Source organism: Xiphophorus maculatus, chromosome 11, assembly GCF_002775205.1.
Source record: "Xiphophorus maculatus strain JP 163 A chromosome 11, X_maculatus-5.0-male, whole genome shotgun sequence".
Lineage (NCBI taxonomy): Eukaryota > Metazoa > Chordata > Actinopteri > Cyprinodontiformes > Poeciliidae > Xiphophorus > Xiphophorus maculatus.
In genome coordinates this window covers 574,970-602,332 of record NC_036453.1, presented here as the reverse complement: position 1 = coordinate 602,332, position 27,363 = coordinate 574,970, and the positions used below count along the sequence as shown (strand labels likewise).

At 37.6% G+C, this 27,363-nt stretch overlaps 1 protein-coding gene across 1 annotated transcript; it reads left to right on the top strand.

Annotated features, from left to right (window-relative positions):
• Nucleotides 1-4,593: 4,593 nt before the first annotated feature.
• top3b (DNA topoisomerase III beta) lies at nucleotides 4,594-23,329 on the top strand. Its single transcript, XM_005807389.3, has 17 exons — nucleotides 4,594-4,886; nucleotides 6,689-6,820; nucleotides 8,070-8,251; nucleotides 8,423-8,619; nucleotides 8,956-9,112; nucleotides 9,428-9,541; nucleotides 9,768-9,858; nucleotides 12,032-12,186; nucleotides 12,343-12,448; nucleotides 13,273-13,419; nucleotides 14,931-15,104; nucleotides 15,549-15,677; nucleotides 16,194-16,343; nucleotides 18,247-18,347; nucleotides 19,913-20,114; nucleotides 21,247-21,434; nucleotides 22,964-23,329. Exons 1-17 carry the CDS (start codon nucleotides 4,817-4,819, stop codon nucleotides 23,243-23,245), a joined length of 2,577 nt encoding a protein of 858 aa, XP_005807446.1. The 5' UTR covers nucleotides 4,594-4,816; the 3' UTR covers nucleotides 23,246-23,329.
• Nucleotides 23,330-27,363: the final 4,034 nt, after the last annotated feature.

Sequence of the window (27,363 nt, the reverse complement as noted above, 5' to 3'; positions counted from 1 at the left end):
ACATTATATTCTAAAGTCATGTCACATGACATAAACACAAAAAATAATAATCTGCTCCACTTCTCACAGAAAAAGAACTGTGTACTGTGGAGCATAAAATGACACCAGAATCTAAGCAAATATTTTATTTTATTTTTTTTACTTTGGCTTTTCGCCTCTCAGAGTCCATTCTCTACCCCAATTTTTACAGTTCATGCTAGCAGCACCCACTGGTTTTGGTGTAAAAGTGTCATGTGCAAGTAAGTTAGGTTTACCCAACTGGGGTGATGTTGCAATACGGAAGATACGGGACAATATTAATTTGCATAAATAAAATATTAGATTTAAAGTGAAAGATTGCATTTGATCTAATCACTTACCATTAGTTGTTTTAAAATATCGTGTTTTGTAAATACAATGAAACCCGCTTGTGTTCAGCATATAAACATAATTGTAAATAGTAATTTAAACAGCCTTGCAAATAACTGTTTGTTTAACTGAAAACAGTGAACAAACTATGACTGCTTGATCTTTTTTGTTTTTGTGTAAAAACTGCCATGTTTGACTTTACTGTTCTTAAATCTGACTTTTTAAAATAAAGTTTAGTGGGTTAAATTTGCTAGATTTGTTTAATTAATCCTTTGAAACATAAACATTTTTAATGATTCAATTACTTAACTCAGTCATGTCAACTGGTTCCACTAAACTAGTTATTTAACTTGAACATGAGAATATGAAGCTCTATCAACAAAATCCAAGAACTCAACAATGTTGAATAAATTGAACTAAACTGGCATAAGTAGATTCTATTAACATCTTGTAAATTTAACTTCACAGCATTAAATTTAACAAACTTAAGTCTGGATTTACTATTTGAATCTATTTGTCTTTTCTTTAATGATTATATTGAAAGTAAATGTGTAATACTCTTTAAATTGAATTAACTAGGTTTAGTGAAACCAACTGACATAACTTGGTTTAGCAAATTCAACATTTCATTTCTTAGAGTGAAATGTGCTCAGCAAAATTATAAAAATTATGCAATATCATTTCTCATGTAAAACCAAGTCGTCCGTGGCTTTTAGTAAAGACAGAAGCAATATTTAATGCCTGCCAAATTGGGAAGGGTTCCAAATTATTTGGAATTCATTGTTTCAGAGGCAGAAAAAATAATTGCCAAGTGCACTCAGATTCTTCAGGCGTCCGTAAACATCTTTAAATTTCTTTGGATTATAACTTTTTCCACAACTCAGCAAAAGACAATATACTATAAAAACACACTCACTGGTAAACCCAGGTTGCAAGGCTGCGTGTATTGATATCTCCGGGAAGGTTAGTCATCTGGCTGTAGGAGTCTTTCAAGGTGTAGGTGCACAATGTTTCTCCAATACACTGGTTGCTCAGTGGCATGGCCACACACTGGTGGAGGATCAGCAGGCACAGCAGGAAGATACACAACTGTTGCATACACACAACAACCAAGACTGTATGACTGTATGAATTCCGAAGGAAGAAAACAGTAACCACATCAAATTTCAACATGTGACAATTGAATTAGGCTCCATCACCCCTCAGCAAAATGACTTATTAACAAGTAACAAACCACCCCAGTATTTGATCTGTGGCAAAAGATCTGTAAATGTTGATCATGTCGGTTTTATTTTAAACTAATTTATAAACTGTATGTAATGCTGCCAAGATAGTTCCATGCTCTAATTAACTGACTGGCAGAAAGGGCCAATCAGGCTCTGGATGCCTCTTACCCAGAGGTAAGGGCTCCAACTCCTCATCTGGAAATGACAACCAAGATACATTCACTTACACAGCAGTCTAAAAAAGGAGCTTAAAAAGGATTTCCATGTTTTTTACTGAGAATTTCTAAAAAAAAAACCCCAAAAAACTATGCAACAGAACGCATGAAACTGGAATGATTTGCTGTGGGGTTCCTATTTCCACATGTCACAACTACAATTTGTCTTAAAAGAAAGAACATTTGAATTCATGTTATTTAATTTACTTATCTATTAAGTTTTATTGGATACTAATGTGAAGTCGTTATAATTACAATCCTCAAACAGGTACATTTCTTACCTGAAATTTTTCCATGATGTAAGCCCAACTTCTGTTTCTTTCAGATTTTTGTCAGTTGTTGGTTTTGAACTTATGCCTGGCACCAGTTTGGAACCTGTGCCTGGACCTTCCTCTATTTATATGCCATGGTCTTGTCATTATGACTCCAAATCTGATCAGATTGGTTGAGGTATTGATGAGAACGAGTAGGCTGGACTTTACGTGTTCCAAAACTTAGAACAAGATGTGAGGACATATTAGTCACCCTCGTTGTGCTTTTTCTGTTATTAGCATTTAGCCTTGATGGTGTACTTTTATGCTAATAAAAAGTTATGGCAGCATATGCTGATGAGGCCATGTCACTGAGTGGAGTCCCCTTCATCCTATCAAGTGTTCATGTGTGAGTCATCAGATTGTTCAGTTCTATATAGCTTCAAATTTAATTTACAATGGACATGTACACATTCACACATAAACATACACACAAACACTACAGTCATGCCCAAAAATTGGATAGAAACATTGCTTTTCAGGCAATGTATTGCACAGTTTTATTATTCTGTGCAATAATAAAACTTGGTGGGTGTGCAAGTTTGAATGGTGTCCTGTTGAATAGTGTTATTTTGAAAGTTTGAAAGAGGTTGCACAGTGGAGCAGTTGGTACTGAATCCTGGCTTGCAGTTTTGTATGGAGTTTGTATCTTGCCTTTTGCATGAATTATTTCTTGGTACTGTAGCTTTCTCCCATAGTCCAAGCTAATGGTATTGGTTATCCTTAATTGTCCATAGGTGTGAGGGTTTATAGTTGCCTGACCTGCATGTGTTCCCCTGTGATGGAGCAACCTGTCCTGGGAATACCCTACCGATTGCCCAATAACCACATGTGACAGGTAATGCATCCTGACTGATGGTATTCTGATCCTAACAGTGGTTGAAGTTGACCAGAAGGTGATGGCCTCTGTTTCTCAATCTGGTTTTGGGAAGTTGATCACAGTCTTTCAGTGAGGTGAAGATATAGGTCCCAAATGTTTCTGCTCTGATCCTTGAGCCCGTTTTCACCTTTGCCTTGTGTCACTGTGCAGAGCTCCACAATCAGTGGTAGGTTGTACAAAGTAGCATTTACTCTATGTTTATTTGAGAAAATGCTTGCATTATGTTTTTTTATATTTACTTGAGTACATTTTTTTAAAGCAATGCTACTCTTATCGGAGAGTAGCATAGCATTTGGTGAGGATTGGCTAATTTACCCAATCCTCACCGAAATGTTAGGAAACATACTGATAATCAACCAACTGACACTTGTTTTGTTATAAGAAGCCGAGTTTGGTATGATTGTTTACACATGGAAAAACTGTGGTTCAGCCCCCTGTCCATGTAGAGAAACAAACACACGTGAACTGAAAAAGCAAAGTTGGATGCCATTTAAATGACTCTTTAAATGGTCATTTAAAGAGTCTGCCTACTGTACAAAAAATACGAGCCACTAGCGCCGCAAAAACTCTTCGGAGAAAAAAAAGAAAAATGACCCTGAAAGGTAAAACTAAAGTGAACTAGAAAACAACTGATAAAACAGAAATACACAAAAAACTAAATCCCAAAACCTAGAGACCATGTCATTGTTGTCCAATTGGGTGACCCTTTCGCGAAACAACAACAAACAAACAAACAAAAAAAAGTAAACTGACCAATAACATTTAGGCTTTGGTCATACATGTGCCCACCCCTACAGACTCACCCAGATGTGGGCTACGTGCAAGATGTTTTGACACAAATGATCTTTTTTTTTCTCCACAATTTTGTTAATAGTAAACACTGTTAATAGTAAAGAGGGTTTGATGAAAAAAATCCGAAAACTATTCTTATCGTTTTTTACTAAAAGGAAAATGTCAAGGTACGCACAGTGGTACAGTAGTAGCAGCTTCAGGCACCCCTGTTTGGACTCATCTGCAGAAACTGGACAAGTAAAGAGGAAGGCTATAGCAGTGGAAAAAAACACAAGAAAAAATTCCATGGTCAATGATTTATGTGTTGCAACAACGTTACAAAAACTCAATTTCACGTTTCTCTGTGGATGTCCTCAAATGTGGGCTTTCATATGACCCTTTCAACTTCCTCTCCCTGTCTGTTTATATGTAACACATGGCACCGAAAGTAAATGCAAGATGGAAACAGATGACATTGAAGCAAAATGTGCCAGGAGTACAAATAAATGTAGAAGTTTAAAATAAAAACGATTTTCTATAAATATTTTAGGAAATGAAACAAAATCTATTAGAAATAAATTAATTTGATTTAAAAAAATACTAGGTTATTTAATGGTATTTAAAAGTATATGTATGTGTGTGTGTATGCATGTGCATATACATATATGTGTTGGGATGCGTGCGTGTGTGTGTGTGTGTGTGTGTGAATTTGCACAATACACACCATTAAGGTGAGTATTATTAAATTCGCTCTGTGTATCATTGATGAGCACACTCCAGTCCGGTAGGTGGCGGTAAATGCACCTTAAGTCGGTTGCCATCCGCCAATAAAACACAAAGGAAGAAGGAAGTAAACGCAAATAAACAACCTTGCCTTTAGCAAGTGACTTTTCTACGCTGTATGATTATACTTTATGAAAGGTTTAAACGATTTCTAGGCTGTGAGGTGTTCTTTCCTTACTACCTCTGGCTAAGTAGTTTCGCCGAGTGCCTATTTCTTCCACAGTCATTTAACGGCCCAGACAGAATTTTGTTAGAGGAGCGATTCTTTTCTCATCATTCAGAATGAGAACTGTTCTGATGGTGGCAGAGAAACCTTCTTTGGCCCAGTCGATCGCCAAAATTCTCTCCAAAGGTAAATCGGAATTAATTCCTTATGTTTATACAGTCATATTTATTATTTTTTACAATATTAATAAAAAAGTTCATATTTTGCACTTGGTGAAAAAATAATTAGTTAAGTAATTACTCAGGCTGATCTTTTCAATCCTTTATTTTTGTTATTTGTGATGATTTCCTGTTTACAATTCATGAAAAAAATAACATTAAGATTAAAATATTGCATATTTTAAAAACAAAAATGTGGACTTAATGACAAAGATGTTTAATACCTGTTTGAAGGTTTTCATTTTCAAAAGGTATACTTTTAACCAGAGAAGCCTAATCGGAATGCATATTCAGATTTATTGAATATGATTGTATATTCGGTTGAAACCAGCATCATGCAGCAACAAAAAATTACTTTTAACATGATTTGCTGTAAGCTTAAATGCTAAGCTGAACTGAAGAAAATATTAATTGTAACTAAACTAACTTCAAACATCTGTGGTCTGGAGGTCCATATAAGCAAGTTTAGAATATAGTTCTAATTAATAATTAATAAAACATATATTTTTAATCGAAATATTTAGTATTAGCTTGCTTGTCATTTTTAAAGACATATAAATAAAAACTTAGCGGCAATAAGCAATAATGTGGCTTATTTAGCAGTCCACAAGAAGAAAAATTGGATTTATATTTTCACCTCTATTTCATTTATAAATATCACAATTTCAATCTTAATAGTTAGCAAGCTAAATTATTAGTTTACCATCTAAGCATTTAGTTTGCAGGCTAACGATCTATTTCCAGGCTAAGCTAGCTAAATATTTATAATTATTTAGCTTGAAACTGTGACGTTTATTAATGAATGAAAAACATGGTGAAAATATTTGAAAAATGAACCCTAAGGTTTTTCTCTTATGACAGGCTAAATAGCTCAAACTATTAATGTTAATTTTTGATTGTGTAACAGTTACAAACGGCACCCCATAGTGTTATACAATAAGTTCACAATTTCTAAATGGACTGTCATCAAATACCTTGGCTTGTGATTGTGACAAAGCCTATTTTAAAGAAAAGTCAGAGGGAAATCAGGTCCATGACTCCCTTTCTGATGACTTGTACTGAGAGACAAAGATATGTGTGTGTGGTCAGTGTAATTTCCCCACAATGGTAGCGTTATATGCCTGTTATTTAGAACATTTACACATTTCTTTTATTTAGTTTCAACTTTCAGTCAGTCAGCATCCCATATCTTGACATGGTACACATATCTCTTGTCTACAGTCCACTTCAGGTTTTCTGTTGGATTTAGTTTTGGACTCTCTGTGATGCTGAAAAATGAAATCCCTGCAGTCAGCTGGAGGATTTGGGTACAAATCGACCAGTATCTTGTAGAACCTTTCATAATTTCATCCGTCTAAAGCAGGGGTGTCAAACTCCAGTCCTCAAGGGCTGCAGTCCTGCAACTTTTAGATGTGCCTCTGCTGCACCACACCTGAATAGAATAATTAGGTCATTAGCAAAGCTGTGGAGAACTGATCTACACAAGAAAGAGGTAATTAAGCTATTTCATTCCAGTGTTTTGTACCTGTGGCACATCTAAAAACTGTACGACAGTGGCCCTTCAGGACTGGAGTTTGAGACCCCTGGTCTAAAGTGTTGCATTAATATTGTTTTGGAGTTTACTTCATGAGAAGTTGACCAGTGAGAACAACACAGAGCTGCTCACCAGTTGTGCCAACCCTGTGTGGCAGATGGAAATTATTATTAAAAAACAAATGTCAATTGGATGAATAATTAGTCTCCAATGTTGTGTTGTTCTTCTTTTTTAAGGAAGCTGTACCAGTCGGAAAGGGCTCAATGGAGCATGCTCAGTGCATGAATACAACGGCAGTTTTCAAAGCCAGACCGTCCGCTTTAAGATGACCTCTGTGTGTGGCCATGTGATGAGTCTGGACTTTATTGGTGGGTGTTCTCATATTGGATCCTGCTCTTTCTCCATCTTAGTCTTGATAGTATTTTGTTGCTTGAAGAATATAAATGTCATCTTGTTTAAAAAAAAAAACAATGTAAGTGGAATCATTTGAACTCTTTACAGAATACAAGTGCTCAGGCTACATCTCATAGTAAGGGAAGCAGACAATTAAAGGTTTATGATTTTGTTTCAGAATATTTATTTGAAAAGAAAATTCTGTTTATTTTTTTTCTTTTGATTTTGTTTATTTTTTGTACTGAGTAAATTATGCGTTCCCACGTTTTTTAAGTAACTGCTTTTGTAATCCAGTCAGTTTGTTGATTCAGCCATTCTTGAGTCATGACAGGGAGAAGAAGATGAGAATTAGCGGTTAGGGAGAGACAACATAATCTAGGTGAAGCAGATTATGTTCTAAAAAAGAGCTTTCTTTTTTTTAATTAAAAAAATAAAATTATAAATTTATAAAATTAATTATATTTAAATTAATATTATGAATATTGAAGTTAAACTTGTAACTATACAGTTTGTGGTGCCTGCAGTTTAGCTGCATTCTCTTTTCCCTGCAAACTGACTTCTTGTAATGTAATTCAGAAATAGTGGAGAAATTTATCTGTAGAGCTGCACAAACTCTGCAGTCATCTTATCAACATCAATGTGTGCAATCTTACAATGCAAAGGACTGCTTTGATACACGTTTTGGCTGGATTACATGTTGTATGTGTAATTTATTCTGTGCATATTAACAATATATATTTTGCCAGTTGAATGGACCCTAACTGCCTTCTATGCAAACAACTGATAAAAAGAGTCAGAAAGATGTTAGTTAAATGCCATTGATAGGGTAAGACAAGGGTAAGACATTGAGATACATAATTGCAATATTGTAACAGTAACCTGTTACAATATTGCAATTATGTATCTCAATGTCATGCCACCCGAGTTTAATTCTCCTTGTGAATTCCTTTGTGAACAGAGGAAGATATGTTAGTGCTTCTTTCTGCTCCTTTTCCTTCATTTCTTATATTTGTTATGTGAAATATTCATATTCATAGGGAAAATAAAACAAAATGTAATGTTTACAAGCTTTTAAGTTCTTTATGTTTTTTAGGTTAAACCCCAACTCCTTATTTTCCCTAAAATGTTTGTACAATTTATTTTTAAAATAAGTATTTTATTTTTTTTGCAAGAAAAAAAAGTCTAGTGGAATCAGTATCTGAGTGCATATTTTTCTATTTCTAGGAAAATACAACAACTGGGACAAAGTAGATCCTGCAGAGCTGTTCAGCAAAGCTCCAACAGAAAAGAAGGAGGCCAATCCTAAACTCAGCATGGTGAAGTTTCTCCAGGTTGAAGCCAGAGGCTGTGACTATGTGGTTTTATGGCTGGACTGTGATAAAGAAGGCGAGAACATCTGTTTTGAGGTAGCTCTGACCTCATGTAGGCCAAATCTCCACAGAAAATACATGTTTTAATTGAGGCTGAAAACAAATTCACTAATATATTTACATAGACTGAGCTGACAAGTATGTGCAAGTATGTTAATTAGGTTGTTGAACCTGTTGTCATTGTTAAAGGAATCCTTTCACCTGCAGGTTCTAGATGCCATCCAACCAGTGATGAATAAAGGCATTGTCAGGGATCAGACTGTGTTCCGGGCCAAATTCAGTTCCATAACCGACACAGACATCTGGAACGCCATGAACCGCCTCGGAGAACCCAACAGGAATGAAGCGCTGTCGGTGGATGCTCGTCAGGAGTTGGACCTGCGAATCGGCTGCGCCTTCACACGGCATGTTTCCACCTCCAGCCTCACACAGCTGGCTTCTTCCGCCAGTTTGGCTGCTTTCAATGAACTTTTAAAGTTCTGTTCATATTTAGAAATTATAAAATTATTTTCTAATTATATGTGTTCTACAAAAGTACAATCACACTGACATTGTGACATTTCAGATAGTATTTCAGTATCATGTATTTTCCAGGCATGTAGTGCCTTAATTAGTTGTTGTAACCAACTAATTAATTGTATCTGTTAATTATAAAATTATTTTCTAATCAGTACAGGTCCTGTCTGATCTTCATACTGAATCTTAACCTGCTTTTTTTTTGTTGTTGTTTTTTTTTTCAGATTCCAGACAAAGTACTTCCAGGGCAAATATGGGAATTTAGACTCTTCCCTGATCTCTTTTGGACCTTGTCAAACCCCAACACTTGGTTTCTGTGTGGAGCGCCATGATAAGATTCAGTCCTTCAAACCTGAAACATACTGGGTTCTCCAGGCAAAGGTACATAGAATCCCTTATTGAGTTTAAGTTCTTGTCACGTAGATCAGTCATTACTTCTTAGCGTGGGTTCTACATATTTAATGGTTCATGTTTAGTACTTTGCCAGCAGCTGTCTTGTGTTTTATGTGAGTAAGGAATGGATCTGGTTAAAATATACCTGCAGACAGTGACACTTATTGTTTTCCCAGACTTCTTTGCAGTCAAATCTCTTATTGCATGCTGTTTGCAGTGGTGTAACTCTTTACATGGTAGCTCTGTGCTGAACTATTGGCTTATTCTGAGCCAAGGATGCTGAATCTGCTGTTTGTCGGTCAGGTGTTCAAAGGGAAGGACACGCCTCTGACTCTGGACTGGAACAGGGTCAGGGTTTTTGACAGGGAGGTGGGGCAGATGTTTGTCAATCTGGCCAAGATTTCCAAAGAGGCCAAGGTAAGATTCAGAACATAACCATGTTGAGGACATTGGTGTTTGGATCATTCCTGACAGTTATCAGGAGATATTATTATATTTCAGCTTTGTGTGGAGTAACAATACATGTGATAGACAAAACCTTTTGAAGCTGATTAGCTGAAAATCATCTGATGTGACTACTAGAACTGTAGCACCTGATTTTGACTGGTAGTATTATTAATCTTTTAGTTGTTTCTGGATGCAGGTGGAGTCAGTGAGTAAAAAAGAAAAGGTCAAACAGAGGCCTCAGGCCTTGAATACTGTGGAGATGCTGAGAGTGGCCAGCTCTGCTTTAGGTAAGTGATGTTTTCCTGAACGATCAGTAATCATAAAACACATTAGACGGTTTTGCTTTGACATCAAGCCGTAGTAGGCAGGAGTCAGGGGGTCATGACCCCACCAATCTAGGAAAAGTCTAGAATTGCCCCCCTCCAAATAAATCATTAAAAGAAACTTTCTATTTAAACAATATCAATGAGAAAAGGAAAAGAAAATAATAAGGATGACTTTTTAGGTCCTTCCCACTATTGTTAGAACAATGGTTTAGTCCAATATGTGGGAGGAGCAGCCATCTGAAGTGAGGAGCTAGCAGTGGCTCTGCAGCACAAACAAAAAACTATCCAGTAAGTAACTACTTAAAGCAAAAGACCTAAAATCTAAAAATGTTACACATTTTATTTATGTTCTTTGCCCAAAAGGATGAAACACATTAACAATAACACTCAGACTGCAGCACATTCATTTCATTACATTTGCTGAGTTATGATAAACTGCCTCGTTACGCCTTGGAAATCAAAACTAACAAACCTGGCTACATTGTGTTATGACAAAACCTTGGTTTATTTCAATCAATCAATCAATCAATTAATTTTGTCTATAAAGCACCTTTCATGATGGAGGCAGCACATAATAAATGGTATTTCTGAACTGGGTTTGAACCAAATACCAACATTGTGAAGTAAACTGAAACTGGTGGCATCCTCCTTTTTTCTCCCTACTTTGTAAGAGGGCTGGTGGATATTAAAAGCGATGTACTTTCATCTTTTCTTCACTTCCCTGGTCTAAAACAAAACAATATGTCTTGTTTTAGAAATGTTTCGTAAGAAACAAGAACGGGAAACAACTTTAATGTGCGACTCAAAGCCTAATGAGACTTAGATTTTTTTGCCTTTTATTTTGCCAGCAGACAGAATGCTGCAATTGTCTGGCTCATATTTTGATGCAAATGACTGGGAGCAGTAATCATACTCTCATTTTTACTGGTGTTTAGAACCAGAAAGTTACTGCAGAGCCAGTCACTGATACAGGATAAACGTTGGAGGAGGATTGCAAACTGTCCTGTTGATGCTGTCACTTGTTTGAATGAAAAATACAATTGAATGTCATCAGCGTAAATGTTATAAGAGATGTCTGAAAAGGACTGAAAAGTGTATTATAAGCCTGGCGGTCAACCAGGTTTATAATGCTCTTGGGAAAATCCTGAATACTAAAGCACAACTATAGAGTTCAGAAGCCCCTAACATTTTAACACAGACTTTACAACATTTGTTTACAGAGAATGACAATGCGGCGGTTTCAGCAGAGACAGATTAAAATATTTTAAATGAACATTTAAATGAAACATCTAAAGCAGCTGGGTAGTTTACTATGTAAAAGAACAAAGAACAGTCTTCATAGTTTGATTGTTTTGTTACCATAACTACAATCTATGAGTTTAATCTTTGTGCTTGGGCTCTGTTGGCTCACAAATACATCTCAACAAATAACTATAATCACTGATTGCTTTTAAGGTTGGCCAATTAAACCTCCTCCCAGATTTCACTAAATCTATATTGAAACGCTGTTAGGCCCTGCAGGGAGCCAGGAGCATCATTCAGTACTTAGCAACAGCATTGCCATCTCAGTTGGATGTGAGACATATGAGACACAAGTAGGAACCAGGCTGTTTCATTTTGTAACTGAGTTTATGATAAGCACCACAGAACTGTTCCACTCTTCCTCTTCTGCAGACTGAGATCTGCCTGACAGGAGTGGAAACAGTGAAGCAAAGAAGCATGCAGTCTGGGGTTATTGGTGTATAAAAAAAACTATTTAAAACAAAAACAAGCAATGCCTCACTTGGTAGAAAGGTAGAGGTTGTTGGGATTGTCTCTTTACTTAATATACTGGATATTTGATATGTTTTCTGTAAATTTTCTGACTACAATTTTCCACCAATATTTAATCTTTATATTTTGTCCAATAAAATCCCAGAATATCTAAAGCCCTCGTTCAGTGAAAAGCTCAACTCTTTCTTTGTGAAGTTGCTGGATGTACAAGGTAGTGGTGTGCATCTCCCTGAAAACTCTTACTCTGGATCTTTTAACTTTAGTTGTTTTGATATTTGTTTCTCACTATGACATTAAAGAAACTTTAAAGTGGAGTTCTCAGTTTTGTGGACGATCAGGTTTAGTTGATGGGATGTTGCAGGTATGGGTCCCCAGCATACCATGCAGATTGCAGAGCGCCTCTATACGCAGGGCTACATCAGCTATCCACGTACTGAAACCACCCTCTACCATGAGAACTTTGACCTGAAGGGAACCTTGAAGCAGCAGATCAACAACACCATCTGGGCAGAAGAGGTAGGACTAAATGGGTGCTGAGAATACAAAATTAGTCAGCCTACTATATTCAAGGATGAGTGCACACATAATTACATACATTGTGTTGCGTTTGGACATGGCAATCGGAATATATTTAGATGATTTTATTCGGAGTTTAAAAATTCTTTTCAACAGGTAAAAGCGCTTCTTTCAACCGGCATAAACCGGCCCAGGAAGGGAAATGATGCAGGAGACCATCCACCCATTACCCCCATGCGTTCTGCATCAGAGGGGGAACTGGGTGAGTCACTCAAACCTCAATTTAAAACACAAAGGTAAAAAGTCCATTGACAGGAAAGGAAAGACTCTGTACGATGGCTGAAAGGAAAAGAAAGCCAAATAAAAACAATTAATAAAAAATATAAATAAATTAAGAGGGCCATGGCCTGACATAGGATTTGGGCCACAAAAAGAAAAAAGGAAAGCTGACTTTTTTCTCAGAACTCTGATTCTATTTGAATGTATGTCAAAATCCAAATAAATAACCAAAACATTCCCATGTCTATTTCAATTATGTTGTTCATGTATGAAAATAATCACATAAATAATAATAATAATCACATAATTCTTCCGTGTTATGAGATTTGTAAATCTGCATTTTATTCACAAGAAAAGTCCGTCCTACATTTGTTTGGTAGAATTGAGTCTTGTTGTCCGTTTGTGCAAAAAACAATTCAAACATTTCTGATTCGGAGAAGAGAGAGGTGGCCCTAATCCTCTTCTGTAGACATGAAGCAGGAAAATGGAGAAATAAAATTAGATATTAAAAAGAAATATTCTAGATGAAAACTACTCAACCTAAACATTCAAGAAACCATAAACCTTTCTTTTAATTTCAACTATTTGTAAATTGGGTCTATAGTAAGTTAATGACTCATTTTCTATGAAAAACAGACCATAGTTGAGTAGTCAAAAATAAAATGATAAAATTATGTCTTGCATTTTTCATGAAAATAAAAGATTTATGGCCCACACAAATACCAAAGTCTGAATATCACTAGTGTGAAATGCATCTGTTCTCGGTCATTTGAGTCTCAGAGCTTCTTCCTCTCCTCTGTCCTGCAGGGAGTGATGGCTGGCGCCTGTATGAGTACATCACACGACATTTCATTGCTACTGTCAGTCAGGACTGCCAGTACCTACAAACCACTATAGACTTCAAAATTGGCACAGAGGCCTTCTCATGTAGCGGGAAAACTCTCATCTCACCAGGTAAAACCAGGCGTCTGCATTGCTCCAATATGGAGTTGAAAGCAATCATCTTTAAACACTTGGATTTTTAATCCCTTAAACAAACTCGTCTCGTCTTTGTGGGATTTGAGCTAAAGTCTGATGTTTTTGCCTGTAACACATCGTACCATGGTAAACTTTCGATCTACATGGAATTGCTTGTCATCTTGTCTTTTAATTTCCCCATTCTTCTTCTTTTTCATCAGAGATGGAAAAAAAAATAATGATAGTAAAATTTGTTGTCTAAAGTTTACCTGATGATAGACCAAAGCTAAAAATATAAAATCTGCTCCCTTGGGTCCTTTGATTGTATTTAATTACTGTGAATCCTGTATGCATTTCATGTTTTAAATTCCAGCAAAATGCCTCTGACAGTGTCCGCCCCTCATGCAGCTGTAACTCACACATTCAGAAGCGATACTCTATTTATCAGCCTTGTGAGGACAGTGGCTCTTTTACAACCATATGACTTTTAATCTACCTTATGCTACTTTTACTGATAATGCTGCTTCTACTTGTACTCCTACTACTGCTGTTCCAACAGCAGGACAACAGGACAGGACAACATACTATTAGAGAATTTTCAATACTCTTTGGGTAGTATGTTCTTGGTAGTCAACATTCTAGTTCTAGCCTAGGTGCTACCATTAGTTTTTAAGTTAGTCTTAGCTTTTTAGCTAATTTTAGCTTTTATCTGAGGATTTTCATTCTGCATTGATTCTAGGACTGACTTACAATCCTAGCATTTTACTGTAAGTCAAAATGCTAGGACTAGCCTTGATGTCGTCATTAGTATTTTAGATAGTTTTAGCCATTTAGCTAATTTTACCTTATAAGCTGATGTACCTTACAATTTAGCTTTATAAGCTACAATTTTAGTACTTTGGGTGGGATTTTTGCATTGTTCAAAAGTTTTTACTCCTCTACAACAGTTTTCCTATAGGCACTTTGCAGGATTATGCTTTGTTCTGCTCTTTCTGCCCATTTCTTACATTTGACCAAATCTTCTGCAATTAACTTCAAATGCTTTTGCAATTTTCCCCAAAAACATTCAGCATGCAGCATTCACACTGCATTTTCACAGGAAATGCAATTTTTTTCTTGTTACTTTAGGCTTGTTAAACCGACTTTATGATGTCTGATCAAAGAACTGCACATTTTTTTGCTGACTGCTCTTTGTTGTGCAGTTACAGAGAGCGTGGTTAGTTATGGATTTCTAATCAATCAAGTGACGCTACCCTCATATTGCAGTGCAGCGCCTAAACAATAGGAGTTGCACTGGAGAAAGTGATTGCATTTGAGAAATATGTCCAGAAGAATGAGGTCATGAAGTTTCATTTCTTCAGAAACTCTGTCCACATTTTCTGTTCACTTTTAGGATTACTGCTGTCTTTGTTTTCTGCAGTTACAAAATAACCTTGTTTCAATAGCTTATCCAGTGAAGACATGCTGAAACAACTGATGTTCTTCCTCTGGTTGGAATGTGTCCACAGGTTACACCACAGTGATGCCCTGGCAGGGCATTCCTCTGGAGGAAGCGATGCCCGCCTGCGACTGTGGAGACACTTTTACAGTGGAGGAGATCAAGCTGGTAGAGCAGCAGACGAGCCCTCCTCACTACCTGACCGAGGCAGAACTCATCACACTCATGGAGAAACATGGCATTGGTAAAAGCTTTGCCTGCAGGACTCTCCCCTCTGACACTGAATCCTTTTAGTGTCAACAGTCAAACAACGTTTTAACTGTAGACTCTAAAAGGCACTAGAGGCACTAAACTTGTTGTCAGTTTGACTACAGTAAAATGTGAAGCACCCACTTTGTTACAAACTGCTTTTAGAGCCTTAAAAACTGAAGTGGAACAACATTGTCATATTTAGCTACTTTCAGGTAAAGCTTTATAACGGTCAGTGATTGGCCAGAAAACTGCAATCAGTTTGCTGCTAATTTTCAGGAATTGTTATTGATAGTATTTTTAGAATTCTCACAACTTGATTCCACGATATATGCGCTATGTTAATTGTTACCCACTAAATTATTTTTAAAAATCTCCATAACAACATTTTTGAAAGCGTAATGTAATAATAGTTTGATAAGTATCCTTGGCCTTTCAGGTACTGATGCCAGCATCCCCGTCCACATCAACAACGTCTGTCAAAGGAACTATGTGACAGTAGAGAATGGACGCAGACTAAAACCCACCAACCTGGGCATTGTCTTGGTACATGGCTACTACAAAACAGGTACATTTCTTTCATTCCTCTTACTCTCAGATGAAAAGGTTTGGTTTCGAAGTGCTATGGCAACTGATGCAAATGTCCTGTCTTATAAAATCCATTTTGTGATTTTAAGGCAGCCACTCTTTCTTTGAAAATACTTGCTTTATTTTGCAAAGTTTAATAAATTAATAAAAATAGTTTTGGGTGAACCAAAGTCTGTTTTTGAGTGACTAAATTTACATAAGTTTTTTTTGTATTAAATGTAAAAAGTAAAAAGTTTAGCTATTGAAAGACATAGGAAATACTTTATATTGAACCTAAGATTTTATTTAGTTGTTATAATTGTGTTCTAATTAAAAATAAAGTGTCCATTTGCATCAACAACCTGTGCTGGCGAAACAAATTTGTATTATTCTTGAATCATGGTCAGGAGAAACACAAAATCAGTGCTGGAGCCATTAATGGTCCAGGCTACACTTTGAACAGCCCTGTTTTAAGTGGTTGACAGAAAAGGCATATTTTGTCTGTCTGGGTGTGCAGATGCAGAGCTGGTTCTCCCTACCATCCGCAGCGCTGTGGAGAAGCAGCTGAACCTCATCGCTCAGGGGAAAGCTAACTACCAGCAGGTGCTGCAGCACACACTGGAGATCTTCAAGAGGAAGTTTCACTACTTTGTTGATTCCATCACCAGTAGGTTTACCACACAACCAGTAACTGTCTCTGCATGCAGCAGTACATGGACAGTTAAGATCCAATGGCAACAATCACCATTGTTTTAAATCAGATTGAATGTTTCCTGTTTGAAGTCAGTTAGGAATACCCAAATCATTTCTATTTGCTAAATTACGGAATATTGAGTTTGCATTTATTTCCTCAATACTGCCTTTTAAATTGAATGACTTGTGTCAGGTGTTCTGGCTTTCCTTCCTCAAGCTTCTCACAGTACTTTACTGGAGTTCAGGCCCATTCCTCCTGACAGAACTGGTGGAACTGGGCCAAGTTTGTCGTTCTGTCACAAACCTTTTCAGCTCTGCTCACAAATGTTCTGTGGGCCTGAGATCCGAGCTTCTTGATGGACACTCCAGAACATTGACATGGTTGTTTTTAAGACACTTTGACCATATGAAAAGAGTCATTGTCCTTTAAGAAGAACCATTTACAACCATCTAGGGTGTGTGATAAAATATGTGATATAAAATGTATAAAATCTATATACTGTATATACACATGTGATATTGTAAGTAAGTTAAGTATGACTAAATGTAAGACAAAATAAAATAAGAATCATGCACATGTAAAAATGTTACTCTAGTCCAGAGAAAACTTAGATTTTAAAAACACTCAGAGTTGAGTTGGATCTGATGGCAACAGGCAGGAATGACTTCCTGTGGTACCAGCAGTGCATCAGTCTTTCTGCAGTAAAACAGCCCCACAGTTGGAACGGTGTTCTCAAGGTTGAGCTTCTCCCTTTTCCCCCAGATCTATCAGTGGTCATTATGACTGAACAGTTCAGGTTTTTGTTTCATCACAGAATTGGGCATTTCCCCAAAGGTTAAGGTATTTTTCCATGAGTGAATTTGCAATCTTACTTTCATGTTATTTTTGGAGAAATGCTTTATTCGCCATCTTTCAGCTTCTGTTGGTACAGAACCTGTTTCATAGCAGCGCCTGTATGTGGTCACTAACTTTTACTTTGGGTTGTCTCCCCCATGAACAGTGTGCTGGCTGCTCATTGCCATACTATTTATATTTCCATGTAGTTATTTGAACATATGACCATGGAACCTTCCGAAATCTGGAAAATGCAAACAAGAATGAACCAGACATTTGCAGCTCCATGTTCCTATTCCTGATGTCTTGGCTGATTCTCATCTTCCATGATGTCACATAAGCACATAGTGTGTTTTAAGATGTTGCCTTGAAATACATGAACAGGTGTGAATCAAATACTTTGATCAGAAACCTAGAAAAACATGACTTCATCATCTTGACTTTCCCAAGTAGTTTGAAGACAAAGCAGTCTTAAACTTCTGGTTTAAAGTCAAAACATATTCTCAGAAATGTCTTTCTGTCATTATTTACTCATTAAGTAGAAATTATCTTTGTAATTCTAACTGACCTAAAACAGGAAGGTCAGTTGATTTTATGATATACAAAAGGTTCTGAGTATTATAATACAGTGTATGAAAATATCTGTTTTTCAGGTTTACTTACTGTTCATAAAGTAATAAAGTACAAGTTGTAATGAGTGTTAGTCGTAGTAAGAAAAAGCAAGCTGTTGCTAGGCTAGTGGTTCTGTTGTGATCCTGTCCAGACTGTGTGTGTGAGGGTGTGTGTGTGTGCATTTGTTTGTAAAACCTTTTTGGGATCATTTTCCTGACACATACTACGTTGTGGGGACCAAATCTTTCAAGGGACCACGTTTTTGGGTCAGGGGTCAGATTTAGGACTAATGTGTGAATAGAATTTTAGTTAGGGTTAGGTATGTGATGGTTAAGATAGGGTAAGTGTTAGGCTGTAGAAAATTAATGCAAGTCGATGTAAAGTCTCCACAATATATTAAAAACGTGACTGTGTGTGTGTGTGTGTGTAGGTATGGATGAACTGATGGAGGTCTCCTTCTCCCCCATCGCTGCCACTGGGAAGCCCCTCTCCCGCTGTGGCAAGTGCCACCGTTTCATGAAATACATCCAGGTGAGTGGATCTAGTCAAAGTGTCCATGTTCTGTGTCTCTGTGTTGTCCTGCGATGGACTGGGAACTGTCCAGTGTGTCCCCCCTCTCACCGAACTACTGCTGGCTCGCCAGAGACCCTGCAAGGATAAGCCATTATGGCAGATATATGGAAATGGTAAAGTATTGCAGACCTGGCAAAAGTTTTCAGATTTAGGCAGGTTTAGCATGAACTGTTGTGGCATTTTGGAAATGAGCATCAAGACATTTGCTCCTCTCTGGCTAGTTTCTAGATTGATAGTTTGATCCTCCAAACTGTAAATGTGATTCCGTTCATCTCACAGTTACGTATCATATTGACAACAACATGAGGCCATTTTTGTTTCAGCCATCAGTGAAACAACACTCTGTGGAGTTGAGCGCCCCCTTCAGATTGAGAAAACATGAACACCTTTAAACTTTTATCTGACCTCTTGTTTTTTTGGTTATGTTGGTTGTTAAAGTAGGAGTAACAGTTGATCCTTATTAGAAACCTCTGATGGTCTCTAACTCATTGTTGTTAGCACTGAGTGAAATTATTGTTGTTCCTCATGTTTCTGATGTTATCATGTGGTGTTCTTTTTTCTGCTTTTACAAAGCTATACTTACATAATGAATTTTCTATGTACAGTTTTATTTCTGTAACTAAAGTTGACAAATTATATTAGAGTTATTTCAGCAAGTAACCTGCTTGCAATCACAAAATTTACAGTAAACCTGTTGCGCTCTGGTGCCCTCTTGAGGCCATTGTGCCTTCCACCTCTGTATGTAGGACTGAATAGAGAATAATTTTAATTTGCTTTTAGCACTTTACAAATTTGGAATGTAAAAAAGGAGAACTGAGCCTGAAAGCCATTTATGTCTCCACAACATTTTCAGTGTGATGTAATTTTGAGAAGTGCGATACATAAAGTGCTTATAGAAGCCAGCAGCTACACTCAGACCTGCAAGGATTTACTGTGTTTTCTTGAGAAACAGGAAGAAACCTCTTCTTTAACAGGAAGAAACCTCCAGCAGAACCACACCTTGGCTCTGTGAGAACAGCCACTTCTTGACATAAAGAGAATAGCTGCAACAAGACAAACCCAAGGTTATAATGCATGGAACTGTGTTGTCACTGTAAAATCTGTTAGCAATATTTACATCATACGGGGCAGTTTGGAATGTTATTTTGTTGGCAATTGTATTCCAAGTGGTGCAGGTTCTTCACATGCCAATACATCATTGAATCAGTTGGATGGAGTCTCAGCAAGCATTGGAAACATTGTTATGAGAAAAATAATATCTTCTTAATTTCACACAATGATGGAACAGTTCAAATGAGCTGCAGGTATTTTCTCCAGATGAGGTCATAAAGCACAAGTTGTGTTTCTGTTCAACTCCTGTAACACTTTTACTGTTTACTGTAACACTTCATAGTGTTATAGTCCCTTAAGAGAACAGGATATTATTTCCATCATAGTATTGTGGCTGTGTGGAAGTGATGATACTAATCTGAGTGCATATTGGAGGTATGAGCAGAGTGACTGAGCTGTTCCTGTTCCTGCAGGCCAAGCCTAGCCGGCTCCACTGCTCCCACTGTGACGAGACCTACAGCCTCCCGCAGAATGGAGCCATCAAGCTGTACAAGGAGCTCCGCTGCCCACTGGATGACTTTGAGCTGGTGCTGTGGACGTCTGGGGCCCGGGGCAAGAGCTACCCACTGTGTCCCTACTGCTTCAGCCACCCCCCTTTCAGGGACATGAAGAAAGGTACTCCTGTTGACTCTGTTCCAGAAATGCCATGTTTTCATTGTAATATAATAAGGTGCATAAGAATCTCTGATCTCTGATGAACCTTTAGAATTTGATCTGAAAAGCTGGCTTCCCTTTTGTCTGTTATGATTGTCTGCAAGTTGGCACCAGAATCAGGACTAAGTGAGGGAATAAAGACAAAACCAGGGGCCTCATGTATAAAGAGTGCGTATGCACAAAACATTTGCGGCACCATATTTTACGCACAAGTCAGCATGTATAAAACTGAACGTGGCGTGAAAGTTTGCACAAATCTACGCAAACTTTTGACCAGCTGTGAAAATGTGCAGCAGCACGCACATTTTCTTTGTGGACAATAACAAACTACACAGCGTCAAAACTCACATAAAGACACTGAAATCTGACTCCATTCAGTTATTTAGTCCAAAAAGCATCAAACCCGATGTTTTTTCATGATTTTAATATTTTATGTTTAAAGGTAAACAATGAAACTGAACCGCATTTATCCTCAGACAATTACCTAACACGGACACAAAATAAAGAAAATAAAAATAAAAGGACGTGAAAACCTCACTAGAATGTAAATAATAAATTCCCTCAACTTTTGTCTTGATGCAACGTTTTGGTCTGTGCGGCGAAGCGCATCCATCTGTGAGGTCATTTCATTCTCACTAAAGAGATAAAACTGGGTTGGATCAGCAGATGAACTCCAAGCAGGTTTGATTGTCTTTAAGGTGATCAAGGTGTGTATATAATCAGACGTATGTAAGTAGCTGCGCGAAGGAGAGCCGCGTAATTGAGGAGCGCTTTGGCTCTGATGGAGAACATCGCCAATGGAAGGATTCAGAGGGAGCGTTTGTTCAGAGATCATATTGATCTCCTGGGAATTGTTGATGATGGTTTATTAGCGTTTATATTAATCCAGACTGATCATCCTGGAGTTCTGAGCAGAACTTAAAGAAGGTTTAATATGAAAACTACGCATTTTTTATACATGAGGCTCCTGGACTTTATAATCTGGTACTGTGAGTGTTTGATAGGACTTTAGGCTATGCTGGGTGATAATGTGATGACTAGTTTTCTACCCATCAGTCCTCAGTGATGTGACCATCATGTGTGTTTACACCAGGTATGGGCTGTAATGAATGCACCCATCCAACCTGTCAGCACTCCCTCAACGCTCTGGGCATCGGCCAGTGTGTGGAGTGTGACAGTGGCATCTTGGTGCTAGATCCCACATCTGGACCAAAATGGAGAATGGCTTGCAACAAGTGCAATGTAGTGGTGCACTTCTTTGAGCATGCACACAAAATCCAGGTAAGAGAGCCTTGTCTGGTGACTCAGCCTCCATATTAGACTCATGTTTAGCGTCACGTCAGCTGCTAACCATGCATACAGATGGAAAATACATTCTGGAGCAGCATGACTTTATTCTAAACATTCCTGATAAAAATCCTAACTTTAATTTTCAGTTGAGAAACAAATCCCACTTTAAGACACATCCATTATTAACAAATACTTGTGGCCTAATTTTTTATATTTCTGTGGTACGCCTCATTTTGTCTACAGAAGAGCACTCCTTGAAAGATTTTGCTAAGTTGAAACAGACACACACACATGCATGCCCACACACACACGCACACATGGTTCAGAGTGCAGGGTTTCTACAGAGTTCAGTTCATTAAACTGGGAGGAGCATGGAGGAAGACAGAATCTCTCTCTGATGAACAATTTCTGTGTTGATTTGGCTACATCTTTGAGATCTTTACCTAGCAGTGACCTGTTTCTAGTTGTCTGTCACAATACACAATATATTTGATTTAAAATGCCCTGGTAGGAGAAACAGGCCCACAGCATCACACATTTTCCATTATACTTAGTGAGTCTGGGATTCTCTGGCACCAGATCCACTTGAAGTGTTTTCTGCTGAAAATCAAACCTCTCATCTGATGAAAGCACAGAGTTCAGGTTCAAATCTAGAAAACTCCACATGCTTCCATCTGGAGGACAGAAAAGATTTTGTCCAGCGTATTCCTTCCAAGCATCTGCTTGGCTTTTATATTGTGTCTGATGGCTATAATGGAGCTTAGGGTTGGGTGACCCCTAACTGCTGTAATCTTTACGGATTTTATGCTTTAACCTCCTGCACCATTTGCCTCACCATTTATGGCAGCCATATAAACATGTTCCTCAGTCAGGCTAGTCAGCCAGTCATTGATTATGTGATGATAAAAGTTCATCAACATTTTTTATCTTTTTAAAAAAGATAAAATATAATTGATCTTTTGTATCAATTTTAAAAAGATACAATATAAATAAAGTAGGAAGTTTTCAAAAAGCTTTAGTTATATTTATTTGAATGAGACTATGAATAAGTTCTTAACGTGGGATTTTTTTCACAGTGTAAATATACTCAAGTTACATTTTTTCAAAATGATTCACTCAAAGATTATCCTGCTGGAACTAATTTTTCCCCGGTTTTAACACTTCTTCATGAGACTTTTTCTAATAAGTGTATTATTTGGTCCAAAATCAAGATAAACATGGCAGAAGTTCAAAATGTATGGTTAACTTGTCGTATTGTTGGAATTTGACTTTGGCCTCAATTGAAACAAACATAATTGGATATTAATAAAGTCAGGACATCACTTAATGCATTATTGGGGGGAAGCAGGGGAATGGTACATGATTTCTGCAGGTATAAACTGTGTAACCAGTAGTTACACCTGCAAATCAGACCTGTTTGGTTAATGTTCTCAGCTACCTGGTTGGATTAAACCAAACACTACAGTCAGGCTGTGTGTGAGCTTGCCCTCAGGTTTCCTGGCCTCTCACTCTTCTCTCAGGTGGCGCAGGAGAGCTGTGATGCTTGTGACGCCTCACTTGTTGCTGTGGACTTCAACAAGACCCGCACTCCACTTCCTGACAACGAGACCCAACACACCGGCTGTGTTTTCTGCGATCCCGTCTTCCAGGACGTGGTGGAGCTCAAACACGCCACTATGAGGCACTCCATGCACCGAGGCGGGGGGGCGAGGCGAGGAGGCCGAGGACGGGGCAGGGGACGCCGTGGCAACCCTAAAAAACCCAAAGATAAAATGGCAGCTCTGGCAGCATACTTTGTGTAACAACCATCGAGTACCAAAGCACATGGCCATATGAAGTCCTGAATCTGGAGTTTAAAGGTCCAATAAAACAAAGTTTACCATCCACATTTGTTTCTTTGTGACAGTTGTTTGACTTTAATTACGTAAATGTTTTCTAGAAAAATTTACATTTTTTTCAAGGTTTGCTCTTATTTAGCCAACAGGTGAAGTGATTTATTAAAACCTGAAGGTGTGTGGGTGGTCTCGTCTTTGTGTTGGCCCGGTGATGGACAGGTAAAGTGGAGACAAACTGCTTTAGAGAATGTGGATCTTATTTTCACACCAGTCTGTGCTCTTCCTGAAGAACCGTTCACTAGCAGAGGACCTCTAGATGGACCCATCATGCCTCTCAGATGGCTCAGGTCTTTAGTGGGTTTTTTTCCTCCATTTCTCAAATGCAAAACTTATAGGACTTTTTTTTTTTCCCCCACAAACCAGATCCGCAGCACACCATACAGTTTGACGGGTTTAGACAATAATAATGGAATCCAGCTGACACAACAATTTGTTTTTCATTGTTTATCGACACAGATGAAAATTTTGAACATTTTGTATTCTGTGAAAGGTTGGTGAGCAGTTAAATTGGCTCTTTTCTGAAAATAGTCATTGTATGTAAGCGTTGTAGAATTTGACCAAACAAGGGGGACTCAAGTCTTCAAGCTTCAAGCACGGCCCCCGCTTTGAAAAACACGGATCTATTGTATGGTCGTGACACATATTTGAATTTTTCTGAGATTTTTCAAGATGGGCTGAGGTAAATTGCATCAAAGTTATTATTCAGAATATTCTCATCTCTTATTGTCCAGTTATACTGTTATCAAAACCCCATTTTATGTCCAGTCTTACAGGGAAGATAAAATATGTTTATTACAATTATCAACAGTAACACCATTCCTACATACAATGTGTTCCTTGTTAAATAATTTTTTTTAATGTAAAATAGCTATTGATCTTGGTTCTTGGAGTTCAGACACAGAGGGAAGAGAAAGTAGCCAATTTCCCAAAAATGTCCCTTCAGTGGAAAAGATCCTTTAAGGTGAGGCAGCTGAGGGTCACCATTGCTAATGCACTGCACCAATCTGACTTTCTGATAGAAGGAACTTGACTTTTTCTCAAAATGCATTACACGAAGACAGCCACAAATGCCTGGTCACATAAACCCAAAACTCAACTCTCAAGCATGTTGGTGGAAGCATCATACTGAGGGGATGCCTTTTTGTGGTGGGGTCTTGGTGACTAGTTCCAGGGGATACGATAACAGCAACCAAACTCCAGAGTGCTAACTTGAATTATTCTGCTCAGAGAAAGACACTGTCATAAAGCTGTTAAAGATATTAACATAATGTTTCAAGGTTTGCTTATGTCACCCACACTTCTTTAATTGTTTTATCATTTCACAATTTTGTAGTGAAATAATATTTTTGTCATTTCTTAATAAATTTCAGCCAATCAGAATTCATGCTGTGTAGAGTGTAATATATAAGGACTGCATAAGACTAAACGTTTGATCTTATAGTATTTATGCTCCAGTTACTGTAGCAGAGACTGGGGAGAGGGTATGAAGTGATTCAGTGTGTGCTCCAGGACTCAGCCGTTAGACAGAACTATTCCAGTTTCTTTAGAGCCAGTACGTTCTCTACTAACTTTAGCATTCAGTTGTTCCCATTTAGTTTTGAACCCCAGTGATGCCACTTTGAGCCACCAAAGATTTAGATACTAAATCGAACTTTTCCAAATTGTGTAACTGGAGTGGAGGAAGTGGGTGACAGCAGTCTAGTCTACTGATAGAGGAGAAGATATTTCTTGTGACCCAGAAATACTTGTCATGTCGTCTCTGTCCTGCAGTGTCACATAAGGAATAATAATAAAGCAACTTTTTTTTTATTTGTACATCCTGGATGCTTCCTGACCTGCAGTTTGTTGGACATTGCTGGTCTTAATCTTGCTAACCGTAAACTGCAGATAGATAGATAGACAGATAGATAGATAGATAGATAGATAGATAGATAGATAGATAGATAGATAGATAGATAGATAGATAGATATTATTATAGTCATGTTTTTCTGCATTTCCTCTCTCAGTGTGACCTTCAGTCCACAGGTCCACCATTAACTGAAGGAATCAACTCCACACACAAACTTGATATAAACCCATATCATGTTTGTGTGCTGCACTGTGTGAATGTCTCAGATAGGCTCCACTATGTTGCTATGGTGACTCATTTTCCTCCCAGAGGCTGAATCCATTCGGAATGATGCTTGGTTTTCAAGCTGCAATCCAGAGCTGCCTGAGGATCAGAGTATTTTATGCTATTGATCCTCTGCAGACAGGTGTGTCTGTGTGTGTGTGAGAGGGGATTTCAGTGGTTTTATCGGGCAAGTGGTTGTGTTGTATCTCATGGATGACAGTGGTTAAAAGACTGAACTGCTTGTTACTCGTAATCTGTCAGTATAACAGAAGCCATTGCAGCCTAAGTGAAAGTATATTTTAGTCACCAACTCCTAAAATGCACCTCGTAAGCTCCATCCTTCAGTTGATAACAGGTTATAGAAGAATATTTATTTTTAAGGAGAAATTTGCACAGTTAATTGGACAGTGTATGAACCCAAAATATGTTTCAGATTTTTCCTTCAAACACACGAAAAGGTGCCCTTGGAGTTATAGTAAAAAATTTCCTTACATTCCCTGCTGGGGTCAGATCACTGGAGGCAGTTAGAGGTCTTCTTTTTTATACAGCATGGGCAGTTGTCCTGGACATTGTTAGAAATACCACCGTTTAAAAAAGAAGAGAGAATTTTATCTCTTTTGATGCCTTGTCTTCAAGGCAGCAGTCCTCTATGCTGCTGGAGGACAAATTCACAACTTCTCTGACCAATCAGCTAATTGTTCCTTCTTTCAAATTTTCTAAGGCTTATAAGTCAGGCAAATGTTAGCAGCCATTATCATACACCCATATCCCTGGTGGAATTGGGAGGGGTGATGGTGCCTCTCCAGCAATCAACGGGTGATAAGTGGGGTACATCCTGGACAGGACGCCAGTCCATCTCAGGGCAACACAGACAGGACAAACAACCATGCACACACACACACACACACACACACACACACACACACACACACACACACACACACACACACACACACACACACACACACACACACACACACACACACACACACACACACACACACCTAAGGAGAATTTAGAGAAACCAATTAATCTAGCAGTCATGTTTTTGTGAGAGAACCCACACATGCACAGGGAGAACATGCAGTCTGGAAATCTAACCCAAGACCTCCTTGCTGCAAGGCAAACAATGCTACCAACTGTGCAGTTTACAAATGTTAGGAATTGGGTAAAACATAAAACCTCAACTGCACATCTGTAAAATTCTCTCTCTCTCTCTCTCTCTCTCTCTCTCTCCACACCACTCATAGTGGCATACAGTGTTTTTAAATATTAGAATTTTTGACAGCTTTTGTCTGCAAATCAACTGCTGTTTTATTTGCCATTTTAGTTTAACTGATCTTTTTTCTGATATATCATTTTTTTCTTACTAATAAAATTTGTTCATTTTATAGTTTATATTGTTAAAAAATCTATCAATTATAACAATAAGTCACACCCTACAAAAAATAATCTTGAGAATAAAATAAAGTAGCTTATTATGCTTGCTGAGAATTGTCAGAGGATTTTTTTCCCAAAAAGTTTTAACTGAACAACTTGTGATTAAAGTACTTCCTGAATCCTGAGTGTAGGTTGGGTTTAATTTTTTCTTAAGTAAAAGCACCTAACTCAGCTATGAATATTTTCAGTATAAATGTTAATCAAAGAAGAAGCATGATGCTAACAAAATATGTCTATCTTTTGGGGACTTTAATCATTTGTTTGGTGATTTGTTATAAGTTTTACTTTGCAGATAATCATTTGTATTTATTATACATCTGAAAAAAGTTGTTTTATGCAAAGCTAGCTTTTATATCAGTAAATTATTATTCATTGAAAAAATGAATAATATTTTCTTTCTGCAAATACTGACCTTTTCAGTTTGACAATATGTGCAACGAATGTGGAATAAAAACAAAACATACACAGTTT

Bases quoted from the DNA above. Each gene is read 5' to 3' on its own strand.
- top3b (XM_005807389.3), top strand. From the start codon at position 4,817: ATGAGAACTGTTCTGATGGTGGCAGAGAAACCTTCTTTGGCCCAGTCG. The intron at 8,620-8,955 runs GCATGTTTCCAC...TTTTTTTTTCAG, and splicing joins ATCGGCTGCGCCTTCACACG to ATTCCAGACAAAGTACTTCC. The intron at 21,435-22,963 runs GTAAGAGAGCCT...CTCTTCTCTCAG, and splicing joins AGCATGCACACAAAATCCAG to GTGGCGCAGGAGAGCTGTGA.